At 38.0% G+C, this 16,650-nt stretch overlaps 1 protein-coding gene across 4 annotated transcripts in view; it reads left to right on the forward strand.

Annotated features, from left to right (window-relative positions):
- Nucleotides 1–16,650, forward strand: part of GK5 (glycerol kinase 5) — a 65,481-nt gene that overhangs the window by 11,493 nt on the left and 37,338 nt on the right. For 2 of the 4 annotated variants that reach the window (XM_032264549.1, XM_032264558.1), the window contains 3 exons: nt 1,279–1,354; nt 10,679–10,772; nt 16,234–16,365. In XM_032264549.1, the coding sequence (XP_032120440.1) occupies nt 1,279–1,354; nt 10,679–10,772; nt 16,234–16,365 (302 nt within the window). The remainder of the gene's footprint in view (nt 1–1,278; nt 1,355–10,678; nt 10,773–16,233; nt 16,366–16,650) is intronic. The other 2 variants (XM_032264575.1, XM_032264567.1) reach the window with 2 other exon arrangements.

Here is a 16,650-nt window from a genome sequence, read left to right on the forward strand (position 1 = left end):
GTTTCTCTGTGTTGGTCAGGCTGGTCTCAAACTCCCAACTTCAGGTGATCCGCCCACTTTAGCCTCCTAAAGTACTGGGATTACAGGCATGAACCACCGCACCCTGCCTGGATAGTTTTTTTTAAAGAATATCACAAAAAATACTTGAGTTTCTATATTTTAAGAAATTTAGACAAAAATGTCAATTTTTTTTTTTTGCATGCTGTCGTCAGTTTGTGTTGAAATTAAGGTCTCAGTTTCAATAATTATACTACTTTCCCTAGGAGTTTTCTTTTTTCTTTTCTTTGAGACAGAGTCTCACTCTGTCACCAGGCACCAGGCTGGAGTGCAGTGGCACAATCTCGGCTCACTGCAACCTCCGCCTCCCGGGTTCAAGCAATTCTCCTGCCTCAGCCTCCCGAGTAGCTGGGATTACAGGCACACTCCACTACACCAAGCTAATTTTTGTATTTTTAGTAGAGACGGGGTTTCACCATGTTGGCCAGGATGGTCTCGATCTCTTGACCTCATGATCCGCCCGCCTCGGCCTCCCAAAGTGCTGGGATTACAGGTGTGAGCCACCGCGCCCGGCCAAGAGTTTTCTTTTATTGTCGTCAACCAGCTTCTGTTATGATTGATCATTGCTTAAATTAAGATTCAATCTTTTGTTATCATCAAGAAAAAATAAATCTGACATACTTTTGAGTAGTATTTGTTTTTTTTCCCAACATCTAAAACAAAAAAAGCCATTTTGTTATTAAGAAACAACCTTTAAGGCTAGGCACAGTGGCCCACACCTGTAATCCCAGTTCTTTGGGAGGCTGAAGTGGGCGGATCAACTGAGGTCAGGAGTTTCAGACTAGGCTGGCCAACATGGTGAAACCCCATCGCTACTAAAAATACAAAAAATTAATCAGGCATGGTGGAGCACACCTGTAATCCCAGCTACTTGGGAGGCTGAGGCAGGAGAATTGCATGAACCTGGGAGGCGTAGGTTGCCGTGAGCCAAGATTGTGCCATTGCACTCCAGCCTGGGCAACAGAATGAGACTTTGTCTCAAAACAAAAAACAAAAACAAAAACCAAGAAACAACCTTTGTTTTCTTCAAGTAAAAAAATTCTGCAGAATCATCTTAGTAATGCTTTATTTATTAGTTGCAGTTGTTTTATTAGAATGCTAAACCTAGATATTTTTCTTAAAGATTATATTGAATTGTTTTTTTTTTTTTCCATATTATAATATTGTAAAGAAAAACATCACTGGCTTTACAATATGTGTTTTATCTATCTTTACTTTTAGCTGCAGGAATACAGATGAGTCAAATTGTTGGTCTTGGCATTTCAACACAGAGAGCAACTTTTATTACGTGGAACAAGTAAGTGCATTTTGTAATAAGCACCTAACTGCTAGGTTCATGCCACACTGAGTACAGGGCTATGAAGCCTTTTTGGGGAGTTTTAACTTTGTGAATTGAGAGTAGTTTTGTTTGGTTAAGAGGGATGAAAGGGGCCTGCTTTCTGGCTTATATGCTTGCTGCATGTCATTTGGGCTTGACTTATATAAAATAATGACCCACAAAAAGACTTACTGTCATTAAAATTTTCCATTCCTTTCTTTTGGGCAAGTTAGCTTTTCAAACAAGCATAGATCAACGATCTAAAAAATTAGCTTATACCTAAAAAGAGTCAAAGGAATCTCACAAATTTCAGAAACACGGTACTGTGCTTATGGTTTATATTTTCAGTCTACTCTAAATTTGAAATTTGTCTGTAGCATATGAGGCATATATAGACTAAACGAATTTATAATAATAGCTGCTATATAATAAACACCTGTGACAGTCTCAAGTTCCATTATCCTTACAACAGACCTATAATTTAGGTATCATATCTGTTTTTATAGAGAAATAAATTGATCAAGGTTGCTCAGTGAGCAAATAGAGCCAAGATTCTAAATTGTGTTTTTGACTCAGACGCATATGTTCTTTACGTTATCCCCATATTGCCTTCAACATGTTTCTTTTTTTTTCTTTTTATTTTTTACTGAGGCAGGGTTTTATCTGTTACCCAGGCTGGAGTGTGGTGGCATGATCACAGCTCACTGCGGTCTCGACCTTATAGGCTCAGGTGATCCTCCTGCCTTAGCCTCCCAAGTAGCTGGGACCACAGGTGCACTCTGCTATGGCTGGCTAATGTTTTTGTATTTTTTGTAGAGATGGAGTTTCACTGTGTTGCCAGGCTGGTCTTGAATTCCTGGGCTCAAGTGATTCTCCCACCTTGGCCACCTCACCCAGCTAGCATATATTTCTCTGTTTCTTGGTTTAAACAAACACTGATCTTCCCTCCCCCACGTACCCACACACACCACTGTAAAATGTGTCTTTGTTAGAGCACTAGGCTCCAAAAGACATCTTGAACTTGGGGATTGGGAAAGAAAAGAGAGTGGAGGGAGAAAAGATGAATCTCAGAAATGTAATCAGGGTGAATTCACAAGGACTTGGCTTCTAATTCAGTATTAGGGAAGAAGAAGAAATTCGAATTTACCAATACTGCTGGCCTTGATGTTTGGGTGGTATGATAGAAATCATAGAGAAATATAAGAGGAATGCACTGGGAGGTAGTGAGAGTAGGTAGAAGGAAAAATGATAAAATGTTTGGTTTTGGACATGTGAATGTGGAAATATCCCAGAGGTGACTAGAACATTGATTTAATTTGGACTGAGGCGTAGCACATCTCCATCAGATGGGTTCTTTTGATTTTTATTGTTGGGGGATGAGGTCTTCCCTGCCACCCAGGTTGGAGTGGAGTACAGTTGCATGATCATAGCTCACTGCAGCCTTGAACTCCTGGGCACAAGGGATCCTCCCATATCAGCCTCCCAAGTAGCTGGGACTATAGGTATGTACCACAGTATGCCAGGCTAATTTTTTTTTTTTTTTTTGAGACGGAGTTTCGCTCTTGTTACCCAGGCTGGAGTGCAATGGCGCGAACTCGGCTGACCGCAACCTTCGCCTCCTGGGTTCAGGCAATTCTCCTGCCTCAGCCTCCTGAGTAGCTGGGACTACAGGCACGCGCCACCATGCCCAGCTAATTTTTTGTAGTTTTAGTAGAGACGGGGTTTCACCGTGTTGACCAGGATGGTCTCGATCTCTTGACCTCGTGATCCACCCGCCTCGGCCTCCCAAAGTGCTGGGATTACAGGCTTGAGCCACCGCGCCCGGCCCAATTTTTAAATTTTTTATAGAGATGGAGTCTCACCCTGTTGCCTAGGCTGGTCTTGAACTCTGAGCCTCAAGTGATCTGCCTCCCTTGGCATCCCAAAGCTCTGGGATTATAGGCATGAGCCACCATGCTTGGCCCAGTACTCTTTTTTTTCAGGGCATGATGCATCTCAGGTTGATGCCTACATCTGCAGTTCCCCTGTGCTTACTCCACCCCCTGCACTGGCATTGGTTATGACAAATCTTAAATAAATCTTAAATAGTAGTGTATTGTCAGATGAAGGGATGAATGAATTAAACTTACCTGTACAGATAAGGTATCTAATCTTAGTGACGCTGTTGACGTTTTGAGCTGGATAATGCCTTGTCATGAGGACTGTCCTGTGGTGTCGCAGATGTCTAGCAGCATCCCTGGCCTCCACCTACTAGATGTCAGTTACACCCCAGCCCACCCCACCCCCATTCGTAGGAACCACAAATGTCTCAAAACATTGCTAAATGTGCCCCGGAGGGGCAGAATCACCCGCAATTTGGAACTGTTGGTGTAGATGAAGTCTCAAGAAATAGGTGTTTTCTCTGGTAGAGATTATGTGGAGAGAAAAAAAGCAAGCTAAGGATTTGGAGTTTCCCCTCTCCCAAATTTAAAGTGAATTAGGGAAAAAAAAGCCAGCAAAGCCGGACCAGCGTGAATCTGGGAAGTGGATGGATGAAAGTGGAGGGAGGAGTGTTCTCAGGGAAAGAACTGATTGAATGTGTCACATTCACTTGACCATTGGCCCCAGTGATTGCTTTCATCAGGACCTGGCTACCATATCACTCATGACAGGAAGGTCAGAATATTAGGAAGCAGTTTTTGTCTGATGCTAGGACTATACGTCACCTTTAGAAGGAATACACGAGTTAGATTTCAAGACAGTTCACTTTCCTTACTGGTGTTGCTGTTGTTGCAGAGGGATAAGACTTCATCCTAAAACAATTTGTTATTTTCATGGTTGTCCTTTTTTCTTGTTTGAAATGTTTGTTTTCTTTCATGAGTTTTGGGAACATTCTTTGCTTGTAGAAACTGAAATAGTGGGGACTCCATGTTTGGATCCCCTTCCACCCTCGTGGAAGCTGTCTTTCTCTCTCCTAGATTTCCCCTCTGGAGTTCCCTTCCACACTCTTTGTGGAAGTTTTCACCCTTCTCCTCCTTTTTTTCTCTTTCTTCACCTAAATAAATAACTTTTCTGCAACAACAACAACAAAAAAAAAAAAAAAAAAAAAAGAAAAAGAAACTGAAATAGTGGATATTAAAAAAAACAAAACAAAACTGAAAGGCTTTGTGCTTCTTTTACACTGAAATAATGGAGGCTATTCTGCTCATTGGGCCCCAGGGAGCCCATGTGGTGACAGATTTCACAAGCACCCTAGCAAGCAGCCGGGACACAACACAGGATGGGCACAATGCAGGGCCAGCCAGAAGAACTTCTTGTTCATTTGTGAGAGGAAAGGAGAAACAGACGAGACCCTGTGGAGAAACCTATTGTCGTTCCAGTCCTGGCCTGCAGCTCCTCCTCCCACTTTGTTTTTTTCCTCCTGTATGTGTGATGCATTTCTGTCCTCGTGGCCATCGTAGAAACATTATTTTCCTCACAGTTGCTGTCAGGAGGTCTAAAACTTTGAACTTTCTTTTTGTTTTTCTCCTTGTCTCTCCCCCACCCCTCTGTTAGGGACCAGGAAACTTAATAACTTTTCTCAGTCTTTGAGCTTTCTTCGTGTTCTTCAGGTTAAGCTTTTTTCCCCAATATATTCAAAAAGTGGTGTGTTTAGCCTATTTTCTAAAATAGCTCTAACTGATATGTCTTTCCACTTTGGTTCTTTTAAATTCCTTTTGTTCTTAAAAAAAAAATCCCACACTGTTTTGTTTCTTTAGTCTCTGTGTCGCTTCAAGGAGATTTCTGCCAGCAAACTTTAGATCAGGGTGTGTGCCAATTAGCAGTACAAACTGTGAGTCACAGGAACCGAGATTCACTCATCACTGTTTGAGGGCTCACAGGGAGTAATGCACTGTGTTGGGGGCTGTACTGCATATACAGGTGAATGAGAATACCAACCCTAGTTTGCAATCTCGTTATACAGGTACACAAATTACTCTATATTCCCTTTGCATAAAATAGATTTTTATTTATTTATTTTTTTATGCGGAGTCTTGCTCTGTTGCCGGGCTGGAGTGCAGTGGTACGATCTCAGCTTACTGCAACCTCTGCCTCCTGGGTTCAAGCGATTCTCCTGCCTCAGCCTTTTGAGTAGCTGGGACTGCAGGTGCGCACCACCACGCTAGGCTAATTTTTTGTATTTTAGTAGAGATGGGGTTTCACCATGTTGGCCAGGATTGTCTTGATCTCCTGACCTTGTGATCCACCTGCTTTGGCCTCCAAAAGTGCCGGGATTACAGGCATGAGCCACTGTGCCTGGCACAAAATAGATTTCATTTTTCTTCTTTTTTTGAGATGGAGTCTGGCTCTGTCACCAGTCTGGAGTGCAGTAGTGCAATCTCAGCTCACTGCAACCTCTGCCTCCTGAGTTCAAGTGATTCTCCTGCCTCAGCCTCCCGAGTAGCTGGGATTACAGATGCACATCACTGTACCCAGCTAATTTTTGTATTTGTAGTAGAGACGGGGTCTCACTATGTTGGTCAGGATGGTCTCGAACTCCTGACCTTGTGATCTGCCTGCCTCGGCCTCCCAAAGTGCTAGGATTACAGGCATGAGCCACTGTGTCTGGCCAGATTTTTATTGTAGTATTTGATATTTACATTAATGAGTCTTACTACTTATGATATAAAATATATTAAGAGCCACAGAGTGGTGTAAACTGTTAGAAGGTTTTAAGACAATTCATTTACAGTATTGCCAGTTACACTTTTCCTTCATTTTTCCTTTTATTATTGATAGAGGTAAAATAAACCCAAGTCAATGGTAAATGAATATTGGAATATATGCTATTACTTGAAATCAGTATTCTAGATTGTCTTGTTCTGTGTTATAAATTAATGATGCCACTTTCATCTTGTGATTTTTCTCTCTCCCCCTCATTGCTCTTCAGCCACACTAGCCTTTCAGTTCCTCTAAGACATGCTTTATCTTGCTTTAGGACCTTTGAACATATAGCACATCTTGTTGGGAATGTTTATACTCCTGATTTGTATTCATCCTTCAGAGCTGAGATCCATTGTCATTTCTCAAGCCCTCCCTGACCACCACACAGGGCCATCTGTTAAATACTCTCACATCACCTCTATTTATCCCTTATAGGGCTTATTCCTGCTGTAAGTGAGCAACTGAGTGATTGAGTATTTGTTTGAATTCCCCGTTAGAAAGTACAGTCATAAAGGCAAAAGTATTATGTGTCTCTGTTCATAGCTATGTACCCAACTCCTGGTACACATTGCCTTATAAATATTTGCTGAAACCATTGATCGAACATCAGCTTTAAGTGTATAAGTCTGCGCTATTGTAGAATGGCTCTGAAGAATTATATATCAATAGATTTTATCTTTATCAAATACAATCTTTATATTTGATAAAGATCTTTGACAAAAGTACCAAGACCAGCCAGCAGAAAAGAATAGTTTTTTCAACAAATGGTGCTGGGAAAACTGGACATTCACATGCAAAAGAATTAAATCGTATCTTTATCTAATACCATATAAAAAATGAACCCCCAAATGCACCAAGTACCTAAATTTAAAAGCTTAAACTGAAAACTCTTAAAAGAAAACAGGGGAAAATCTTCATGACTATGGATCTAGCAGTGATTCCTTAAATGATATCGAAAGCACAGTTAACAAAATAGAAAGATAAATTTGGACTTCATATATTAAAGGACATACTTTTTTTTTTTTTGGACATACATTTTTTAAAAATCTGTTTGTGATTACCAGTTTTCAATTTTCTTAACTATTGGAACTGTCCAAAGTAGAAAAGTTACCTTAAATTTAATTATGAATAATAAGCAAGCTATGTTAAAATTAACTTGACATAATGTGCAATTTACATTTTAAAACTATATCTGAAAAAATTTAGTCATTGTTATATAATCTGCAGTTAAGACTTCAGAAAACCACCTGTGGCATGTAACATAGAAGGTGCACGTCTTGGTAGGTTTGGTTTGTAATTTCATCCAAGATTGAGGACTAAAACAATAGGGAAATCACCCCTCTGATTTGTACTCATGATAATGGTGACGATTTGGACCTCTAAAGGAAAGAGAAGTGACATGCTCATAATCTAGGCGGTTTCTAGGAATAAAGGTGGAAAAGCAGAAAAACAGGACACTTATCAACAGAGTGAAAAGACAGCTCATGGAATGGGAGAAAATACTTGCAAATTGTAACCTCGAAGCATGTAACATATTTAATCCTTAATCCCTGGTAAGGGATTAATATCTAGAATATGTAAAGAATTCCTATAATTCAACAACAAGTAAACAACAACTCAATTCATAAATGGACAAAGGACTTGAGTAATATACAGATGGTCAATAAGCACACACACAGATGCTCAATATCATTAGTAATTAGGGAATTGCAAATAAAAACCATAATGTGATATCACTTTGAGATACCACTTCGAGATACCACTTCACACCCATTAGAATGGTGATAATTTTGAAAAAAGGAAGATAACAAGTGTTGTGAGGATTTGGAAAAATTGAACGCTCATACATTGCCAGTAGGAATGTAAAATGGTGCAAAGACTGTGGAAAACAGTTTGCCAGTTCCTTGAAAGGTTAAACATAGAATTACTATGTGACCCTGCAGTTTCACTCTTAGGTATATACCTAAAAAAACTGAAAACAAAGGCTCAAACAGATACTTCACACCAATATAAAAGCAGCAGTAATCATAATAGCCAAAGGATAGAAACAACCCAAGCATATACTAACAGATGAATTGATAAACAGTATGTAGTATATAAATACAGTAAAATATTGTTCAGCTATAAAATAAAATAAAGTTCTGATACGTGCTACAATATGGATAAATCTAGAAAACATTATACTAAGTGAAATAAGCAAAATATAAAAGAACAAATTTTATATAATTCTACTTATATATGATATGCTTGGAATAGGCAAATTTATAGAGACTGAAAATAGAATAGGGGCTCTAAGGGATGGGGTGAGGAAGGAATGGGAAATTATTTTCTAATTGTTACAGAGCTTCTGTTTGGGGTGATGATGAGAGTTTTAAGAAACAGTGGTAGATTTAAACATAAAACCTAACACCATAAAAACACTAGAAGAAAACATAGGCAAAACCATCCAGGACATGGGCATAGGCAAGGACTTCATGACTAAAACACCAAAAGCAATGGCAATAAAAGCCAGGATAGGCAAACAGGATCTAATTAAACCCTAGAGCTTCTGTACAGCAAAAGAAACCATCATTAGAGTGAATTGGCAACCAACAGAATGGGAAAAAATTTTTGCAATCTACCCATCTGACAAAGGGCTAATATCCAGAATCTACAAAGAACTAAAACAGATTTACAAGAAAAAAAAAATTCAAAAGTGGGTGAAGGACATGAACAGACACCTTTCAAAAGAGGACATATATGAGGCCAACAAACATATGAAAAAATGCTTATCATCACTGGTCATTAGAGAAACACAAATCAAAACCACACTGAGATATCATCTCACGCCAGTTAGAATGTTGATCATTAAAAAATTTGGAGACAACAGATGCTGGAGAGGATGTGGAGAAATAGGAACACTCACACTGTTGGTGGGAGTGTAAATTAGTTCAACCATTGTGGAAGACACTGTGGCGATTCCTCAAGGATCTAGAAATAGAAATTCCATTTGACCCAGCCATCTCACTATTGGGTATATACCCAAAGAACTATAAATCGTTCTACTATAAAGACACATGCACATGTATGTTCATTGCAGCCCTGTGTACAATAGCAAAGACCTGGAACCAGCCCAAATACCCATCAATGATAGACTGGACAAAGAAAATATGGTACATATACACCATGGAATACTACGCAGCCATAAAAAACGATGAGTTTGTGTCGATGAGTTCGTGTCTTTTGTAGGGACTTGGATGAATCTGGAAACCATCATTCTCAGCAAACTGACCCAAGAACAGAAAACCAAGCACCATATGTTCTCACTCATAGGTGGGTGTTGAACAATGAGAACACATGTACTCAGGGAGAGGAGCATCACACACAGGGGACAGTTGGAGGCGGTAGGGGAGAGACAACGGGGGGTGGGGAGGGAAGGGAGGATGAGAAGGGATAACATGGGGAGAAATGCCAGATATAGTATGCACCTAAAGTAAAATAAATAAATTTTTTAAAAAAGAAAGAAATGCTGGTGGTTGCACAATGTTATGAATGTACTTACTGCCACTGAATTGTACACGTAAAATAGGTAAAATGGTAAACTTCATATTATGTATATTTTGCCACAGTTTATTTATTTATTTTTTAAAGTTAAGTGTTAGAGAGTGTGGTGGAAAGCTGTTAAAGTAATAGACAGTGGGATCTGGGAAAGTAACCAAACTAAAGAGTGGTTGGTAGGAAGAAAAGGGAATGTTTGAGGGATTAAAGGTTGTAGTGAGTTAGAAGGCCAGGTACTTAAGGAGTAAGATTGAGAGAACTGAAAACTTTTATTCCAATGTGCTGATTAATATACTGAAGTATTAGACTTCAGTGGTAGAACATGTAAAGGTAAGGATGTGACCATTGGTCATGGATGTGGAATGCTTAAGTAGAGAATGATAGTCTTAGTAATTGAATGTGGTTAAAGTCACACAGGAGGAGGTCTGGAGTTGGGGCTGAAAGCAAGCTTGACTTGGATGTTGATTAGTAGATGCCAGTAGTTGATTTGCAGGAGCCTCAAAGGAAAATGTTTTGTTTTACTTCTCTATTTCTTAGCTCTGTACTTTTATTGTAATATTGACCCAAGGTTTATTGAATTTCTATTTGTTGGGGAGATTTTGGTAAGCGTGTTAGGTTCCCAATGGCTAAACCAACCCTAAAGTTAACAGTTGTAGAACTAGACTCAGGCAATATTTTCAGCTCTTCTGTAGGTCAGAGGTTTTTATTGGATTATGTGTATCAGGATAAGTGCAATAAAGGGGAAAAGCACCGGCTTTTAAAAAATGCTTTTAAAGTGTGTAGAGTGGGTCTTCAAAGGCTTTTTCCTTAGTTAATTCTGGTTTTGGAAACATACATTGAAGTGTTTTAAAAGGACTATCTTTGTGGAAAGAGTCTGACCTGAAATTTCATACTGTGTCACATAATTGTTGCAAAATGTGTTCAATTTATAAAATCAAGAAGAAATCATGTAGAAAGGTGCATCTAACTAAAGTATACTTTGCAATTACAGTATGGCCTCTAATTTTGTATTCTCTTATGGCAGATCTTTAACATAGTCTCTGATTTATATTGGGTATCAAAATACTGTTTTAATCTTTCTAGGAAAACTGGAAATCATTTTCACAACTTTATAAGTTGGCAAGACTTAAGAGCTGTTGAACTTGTAAAATCTTGGAATAATTCTCTTATAATGAAGGTAATCTTTTTCTTCTGTGATATTATTGTGTTTTTCCTGTAAATGTCCCTTAATTGTGAGTTAATTATATTATTTTCTACTTATTAGGACATTAAGAAGACACATACACACACTCCCCATTCCAGTGAAGTTTAACAATAGTCAATCAAAGACGTATGTAGTAGACTTCAGTACTTGTACCTCAGGAAGTTCTGAGGACGTTTGTGGTGGACCAGAGTTTCACACGTTCGTGAGAATTTGTGTTTCTCCCCTTGAGAAATGGAAAAGATACAGGCTAGATGAATGAAATGCCCAAATTTCATCTTTTATAAAAGCCCAGGGTGGATATTGAGATATTATAGATAACTTGCAGACTACTGCAAGCTTTTATCATTACCCCCGGACTGGGCATAATGGTTCATGTTTGTAGTCTCGACACTTTGGAAGGCTGAGGCAGGAGGATTGCTTGAGGCCAGAAGTTCAAGACCAACTTGGGCAACATGGTAAGACCTCATCTCTGTAAATAATGCAAAAATTAGCTGAAGGTGGGGGTGTGCACCTGTAGTCCCTGCTACTTGATAGGCTGAGGTGAGAGGATTGTTTGAGCCCAGGAGTTAGAGGCTGCAGTGATTGCCACTGCACTCCAGGGCACTCTGTCTGGGTGACAGAGTGAGATTCTGTCTCAAAAAAAAGCCAAAAATACCAAATTGTCCCCGATACATAGTAGGTCATCAGTAGATGACAATGATGATGGTGACAATGACAATAGTAACATCATGAAATCAGCTGTTCTTCTGTTATTTGTCCCAATAACAATAATGGGACAATATTGTTGCCCTCACTCCTGAGTGTGGGATTAGTGAGTCAAAGAGTAAAACAGTTTTCCAGCTCCTCAAATGGCATCAGAATTACAGTATTTGATGTCATAATCAATATTCCATACTAACTACTATAATACTTCTAATGCCTCACAGTTAAATGCCTTCTCTGCTAGTGTACTGGTACCAGATGGTACCCAGGGGAGTGTCTAGAACATCAGTTTTACTTGATAAGTATTTTATGATATTAATTTAATATGAAAACATGTGAATATATTATAGAATATAACAGCAGTGCATGAGTGAAACAATTTTGCCATAATCTCACCTGAACTGATTTTTCTTTTTGAGAGTTAAACATAAAAAAAAAGTACCTTGCTGCAATAACTAGTGAGAGGTACTGTTAACAAGGACGCAGTAACTAAGGGAGTTAAAAGTGGTTTATAAGGAAATGTCATGAACCCTCAATTGTATAATTTTAAATTATGCAATTTATAATGTATAATTTTATACCTTAGTATATGATTTTAGTTTTTAATAGTTCATCAAACATTCTTTAAGTTAGTCATTGAGGTGTTTAAAACTTTTATTCCTTTGGAAAAAAATTGTGATTTGAAAAGAAAAATTGTGATTTGAAAACATTTACTTCCATAATATGTCTCAAATTTCAAATCTTTTTTTTGTTTGTTTGTTTGTTTTGAGATGGAGTCTCCCTCTGTCACCCAGGCTGGAGTGCAGTGGCACAATCTCAGCTTACTGCAACCTCCACCTCCCAAGTTTAAGTGATTCTCCTTCCTCAGCCTCCCAAGTAGCTGGGATTACAGGTGCATACCACCACATCTGGTAATTTTTCTATTTTTAGTAGAGGTGGGGTTTCATCATGTTGGCCAGGCTGGTCTTGAACTCCTGGCCTCACATGATCTGCCTGCCTCAGCCTCTCAAAGTGCTAGTATTACAGGCATGAATCACCACGCCTAGCCTCAAATTTCAAATCTTAATGCAGAACTGTGACCTCAAGCACAAAACCGAGCATTTAAAACGCTTTTGTCTACTTGATATTGAACATGCGCCTGATGAAAGTTTTGGTTCCTCTTAGCAAAAATATGTACACAAACACACGCTTTCACAGTTTAGCGCACATAATGCTAGGGCCTGTCGTGGGAGTGAAGGAGCCCTACTTTGCAGTCATCCCTTTCCAGTTGCTAATGGTTTGATTGAGGCCCTTGGAAATGTTTAGAGTGTTTTTGTCAGAACTGGCACTAGTGTCATTAGTTTGGCCAAGGCTAGCCCCAAGCAAAATGGTGCAGTAATTGGGGTGTGTTTGCAGTCTCTTGCCACTGTTGCTTTCTTCCAGTTTCCCCAGACGCCCAGTCTTCTTCTTACTGTAGTTCTTATTCTTGCCTAATGATTGCTCAGGCTTTCTTCTCTTTGCTATTAGCATAAAATCCCAGCTCCTTACCAAGGTTTGGCAATATTATTCTAACACTTCCTAGACCCCTTTCTCCTGAAGTTGCTAAAGATTAGCAACTCCATCTTTGCCAGCCTGTTTTTGTTCTTGTAGCACTCAAGCTGTTTCTTACCTGAAGACCATTGTACATGCAGGGGATCTCTCTGCCATCATGACTGGATCCTTCTCATTCTTTAGGATCCAGCTTATATGGCACATCTGGGAGCCCCTCCCTGCCATCCTATTTAAAGGAACCCCCTTGCCCTCAATCTCTTAGTTGTCCTTTGTTTCCTTCATTGTACTTACTAAATTTCAAAGATCCTGAGATATGCATTTTATAAACTGAAAACTAAATGGAAATAATTGTAGATTCACATGCAGGTGTAAGAAACAATACAAAGATCCCTTAGACATTTGCACTTTCTCACAATGGTAACATTTTGAAAAACTATAGAATAACGTCACAACCAGGACATTGACATTAATACAATTCATAATTCCTATTAGGATTTCCCTAGTTTTATTTTATATTTGTGTGTGTGTGTGTGTGTGTGTGTGTGTGTGTGTGTATATGTGTATGTATGCAAGTACTATACAATTTTTTTCCTATCTGTAGGTTCATGTATCCAGGATCACATGCAAGATACTGAACAGTTCCATCACTACAAAGATCTCTTTTGTTGCTCTTTTATAGCTATATCGACCACTCTCCCATACACCTCCCTACCTGCTGTCATTCCTAGCTCCTGGCAACCACTAATCGGTCCTCATTTAAAAAATGTTCTAATTTGAAAAATGTTATATACATAAGATTATACTTTTAAATATATAACCTTTTGGGGTTGGTTTTTAACTTAGTATAATTTTCTGGAGATTCATTCAAGTTGTTGCCTATATCAGTAGTTTGTTCCTTTTTATTTCTGAGTTGTATTCAATAGTACAGCTGTATCACAGATTATTTCACCATTCACTTGTTGAAGGACATCTGTGCTGATTACAGTTTTTGGCTATTACAAATAAAGCTGTTATGAACATTCTTTGTATAGAATTTTGTATGAATGTAATTTTTCATTTCTCTAGGATAAAAACCTCAAGGTCATATGGTAACTGCATGTTTTGTTTTGTGAGAAACTGCCAAAGTGTTTTGAAGAGTAACTATACCATTTGCTTTCCCCTCAGCAATGTATGAGTTATATTTTAACATCTCTGAAATCAGGATGCATTTCTTAGCAGCATGTTAAATAATGATTCATTTTACAGTCTGTCTTCTTAAATCATTTATTGATTTGATTGCTTATTTGTCTTCTCACTAGAATGTAAATTTTAAAAAGACAAGGATTCTGCCCATATTGTTCAATTTGTTTTTACAAGGCCTAGCAATAGTCCTTGGTACACTAGAAGTCACTTAGTAGATAGTATTTAGACATGTGAATGAAGATGATAATTGTTGTCCACAAATGCAGGTACTGGAGCTTGTAATATTTTTGTATGACCTCTCCACCCATCCCGAGGTGTCTGCATTTTAACAGAAGATCCCAGAAGTGTCCTAAATCTAATTTTGTATGTGAAGAGTATAGTTTGTTTAAGGAGAAATAGCCCATTTCAGTTTAAATTATTTCTTACAAGAAATGAAAGGAAGGATTATGGGTGGTCACTTTAAATACTTTTAAAAAGACTTATATTTTAATAAATAATGTGAAAATGTATATGCCATATAAAATATAAAGAAATGACCAGGCGTGGTGGCTCATGCCTGTAATCCCAGCACTTTAGGAGGCCAGGGCAGGCAGATTACCTGAGGTCAGAAGATGAAGACCAGCCTGGCGAGTATGGTGAAACCCCATCTCTACTAAAAGTACAAAAATTAGCCAGGTGTGGTGGTGGATGTCTGTAATTCCACCTACCCAGGAGGCTGAGGCAGGAGAATCACTTGAACCTGGGAGGAGGAGGTTGCAATTAGCTGAGATTGCGCCAGCATTCTTAGCAAAAAAGTATAAGCCTGGGCAACAGCGTGAGACTCTGTCTCAAAAAAAGAAAAAAAACATATACATATAAAAAATGAAGAAGGTGTGAACACTAAACAAAATGAGAAGGACGTTAAAAGGACAGGACTGAAAGAGAGAGAGGACTGAGTCTATGAATTTTCTTAATTGATGTGTTATCAATTAAAAATGAAAGAAAAAATTCATATTACTATTTTTCATAAATAAGCCAAAATCTTTAAATTTATTTTGGGGAGTGAGGTAGGATTAACAAAAGTGGGTAAGTTCAACAAGAAGTGGGCAACACTTTGTAAGTGTTTTGTAAAACATCTGTTTCACAAGTTGAAGTCTCCATCTACATCCCTGTAGTGTATGGCAGGATAGGGTTTTTGTTTTGTGGTTTTTGTGTTTTTTTTTCAGTATGTCTTAAATCCCTTAAAATTCAAAGCTTGTTTTCTGTATACCTAAGCCTTTTTGTAAATTAAAGATTTTGCTTATGTTTTGTCTTTGATCATTAGATAAATATAGATAGTATTAAATAAAATCATACAACCAGATTTTAAGTGCTTAATATATAGGGAAACTTCTGTCTGTGTTAGTGCTAACTTGATTTCTAATAGGAAAGAAAAAGAGCTAATAAGAACTCATTCTTCATTATCTAGTACTAAGAAGAGCTCTCAGGGCTTTCATTCATAGAGCTTGAAGCTAAGATATAAGATTGTGATTAATGTGAAAATATTTGGACTATGAACCTTCAAAATAAAAGATTAGCTGATAGCTTTAAGTAGTTACTATTAGAACAGCAGTGAATTAATACTATTCTACTACTAAATAGTATAGGTTAAAGTATACATATCCCACTGAAATAAAATACTACAAATAAAGTCTCCTTCCTAGATTCTCTCCCATCACTGTCATAGTTAAAATAGGTAGAGAGGGAAAAATATAGTTCTTTAAAAAAAAAAAAAAACACATACACACACACATTTATAAGGACCTGAGCATCTGGTGTTTGCTAAAATAATTCAAAGTAGATTTGTTGCATTTTATGTGTTAGAATACAAACTACCCATTAAGGATAATATCACTGTTTTTTATTTCCTTAAGTGCAGAAAACACTTTTATAAGTAGTTAAATGACGTGTTATTGGGTTTATTTGCATGTATATAGAGTTGACCTGGAAATTTTAAACATTATTAAATGCATTTTCTTAAAATATGTTTTTTAAAATATAGCTATTTCACAGTTCTTGCCGAGTGCTTCACTTTTTCACTAGAAGTAAACGACTGTTTTCAGCCAGTTTGTTCACTTTCACAAGCCAGCAGACTTCTTTGAGATTGGTCTGGATTTTACAGAACTTGATTGAGGTAAGAAAATATTGTGTGTGTGTGTTTGTGTGTGTGTGTGTGTGTAAACCATGTAAAGACTATGGGAAAGAAAAAAATTAAAGGAATAAAGATAATAATTTGATTATTTGAGGGAAAATTAAGTGTCTACCATATATTGGAATGGAAGACAATGTGGCATCTTTACTTGTTTTTTGTTTGTTTTGCTTTTTTTTTTTTTTTTTTTTTTTTTTTTTTTTGGGGGTTTCTTTCTTTTTTTTCCCTGGTGGGGGTGGGGTGGGTTTTTCCGGCTCACCCCCCACCCCG

The sequence above is a fragment of the Sapajus apella genome, unplaced genomic scaffold (assembly GCF_009761245.1).
Source record: "Sapajus apella isolate SASKATOON/1434 unplaced genomic scaffold, GSC_monkey_1.0 scaffold4, whole genome shotgun sequence".
NCBI classification, from domain to species: domain Eukaryota; kingdom Metazoa; phylum Chordata; class Mammalia; order Primates; family Cebidae; genus Sapajus; species Sapajus apella.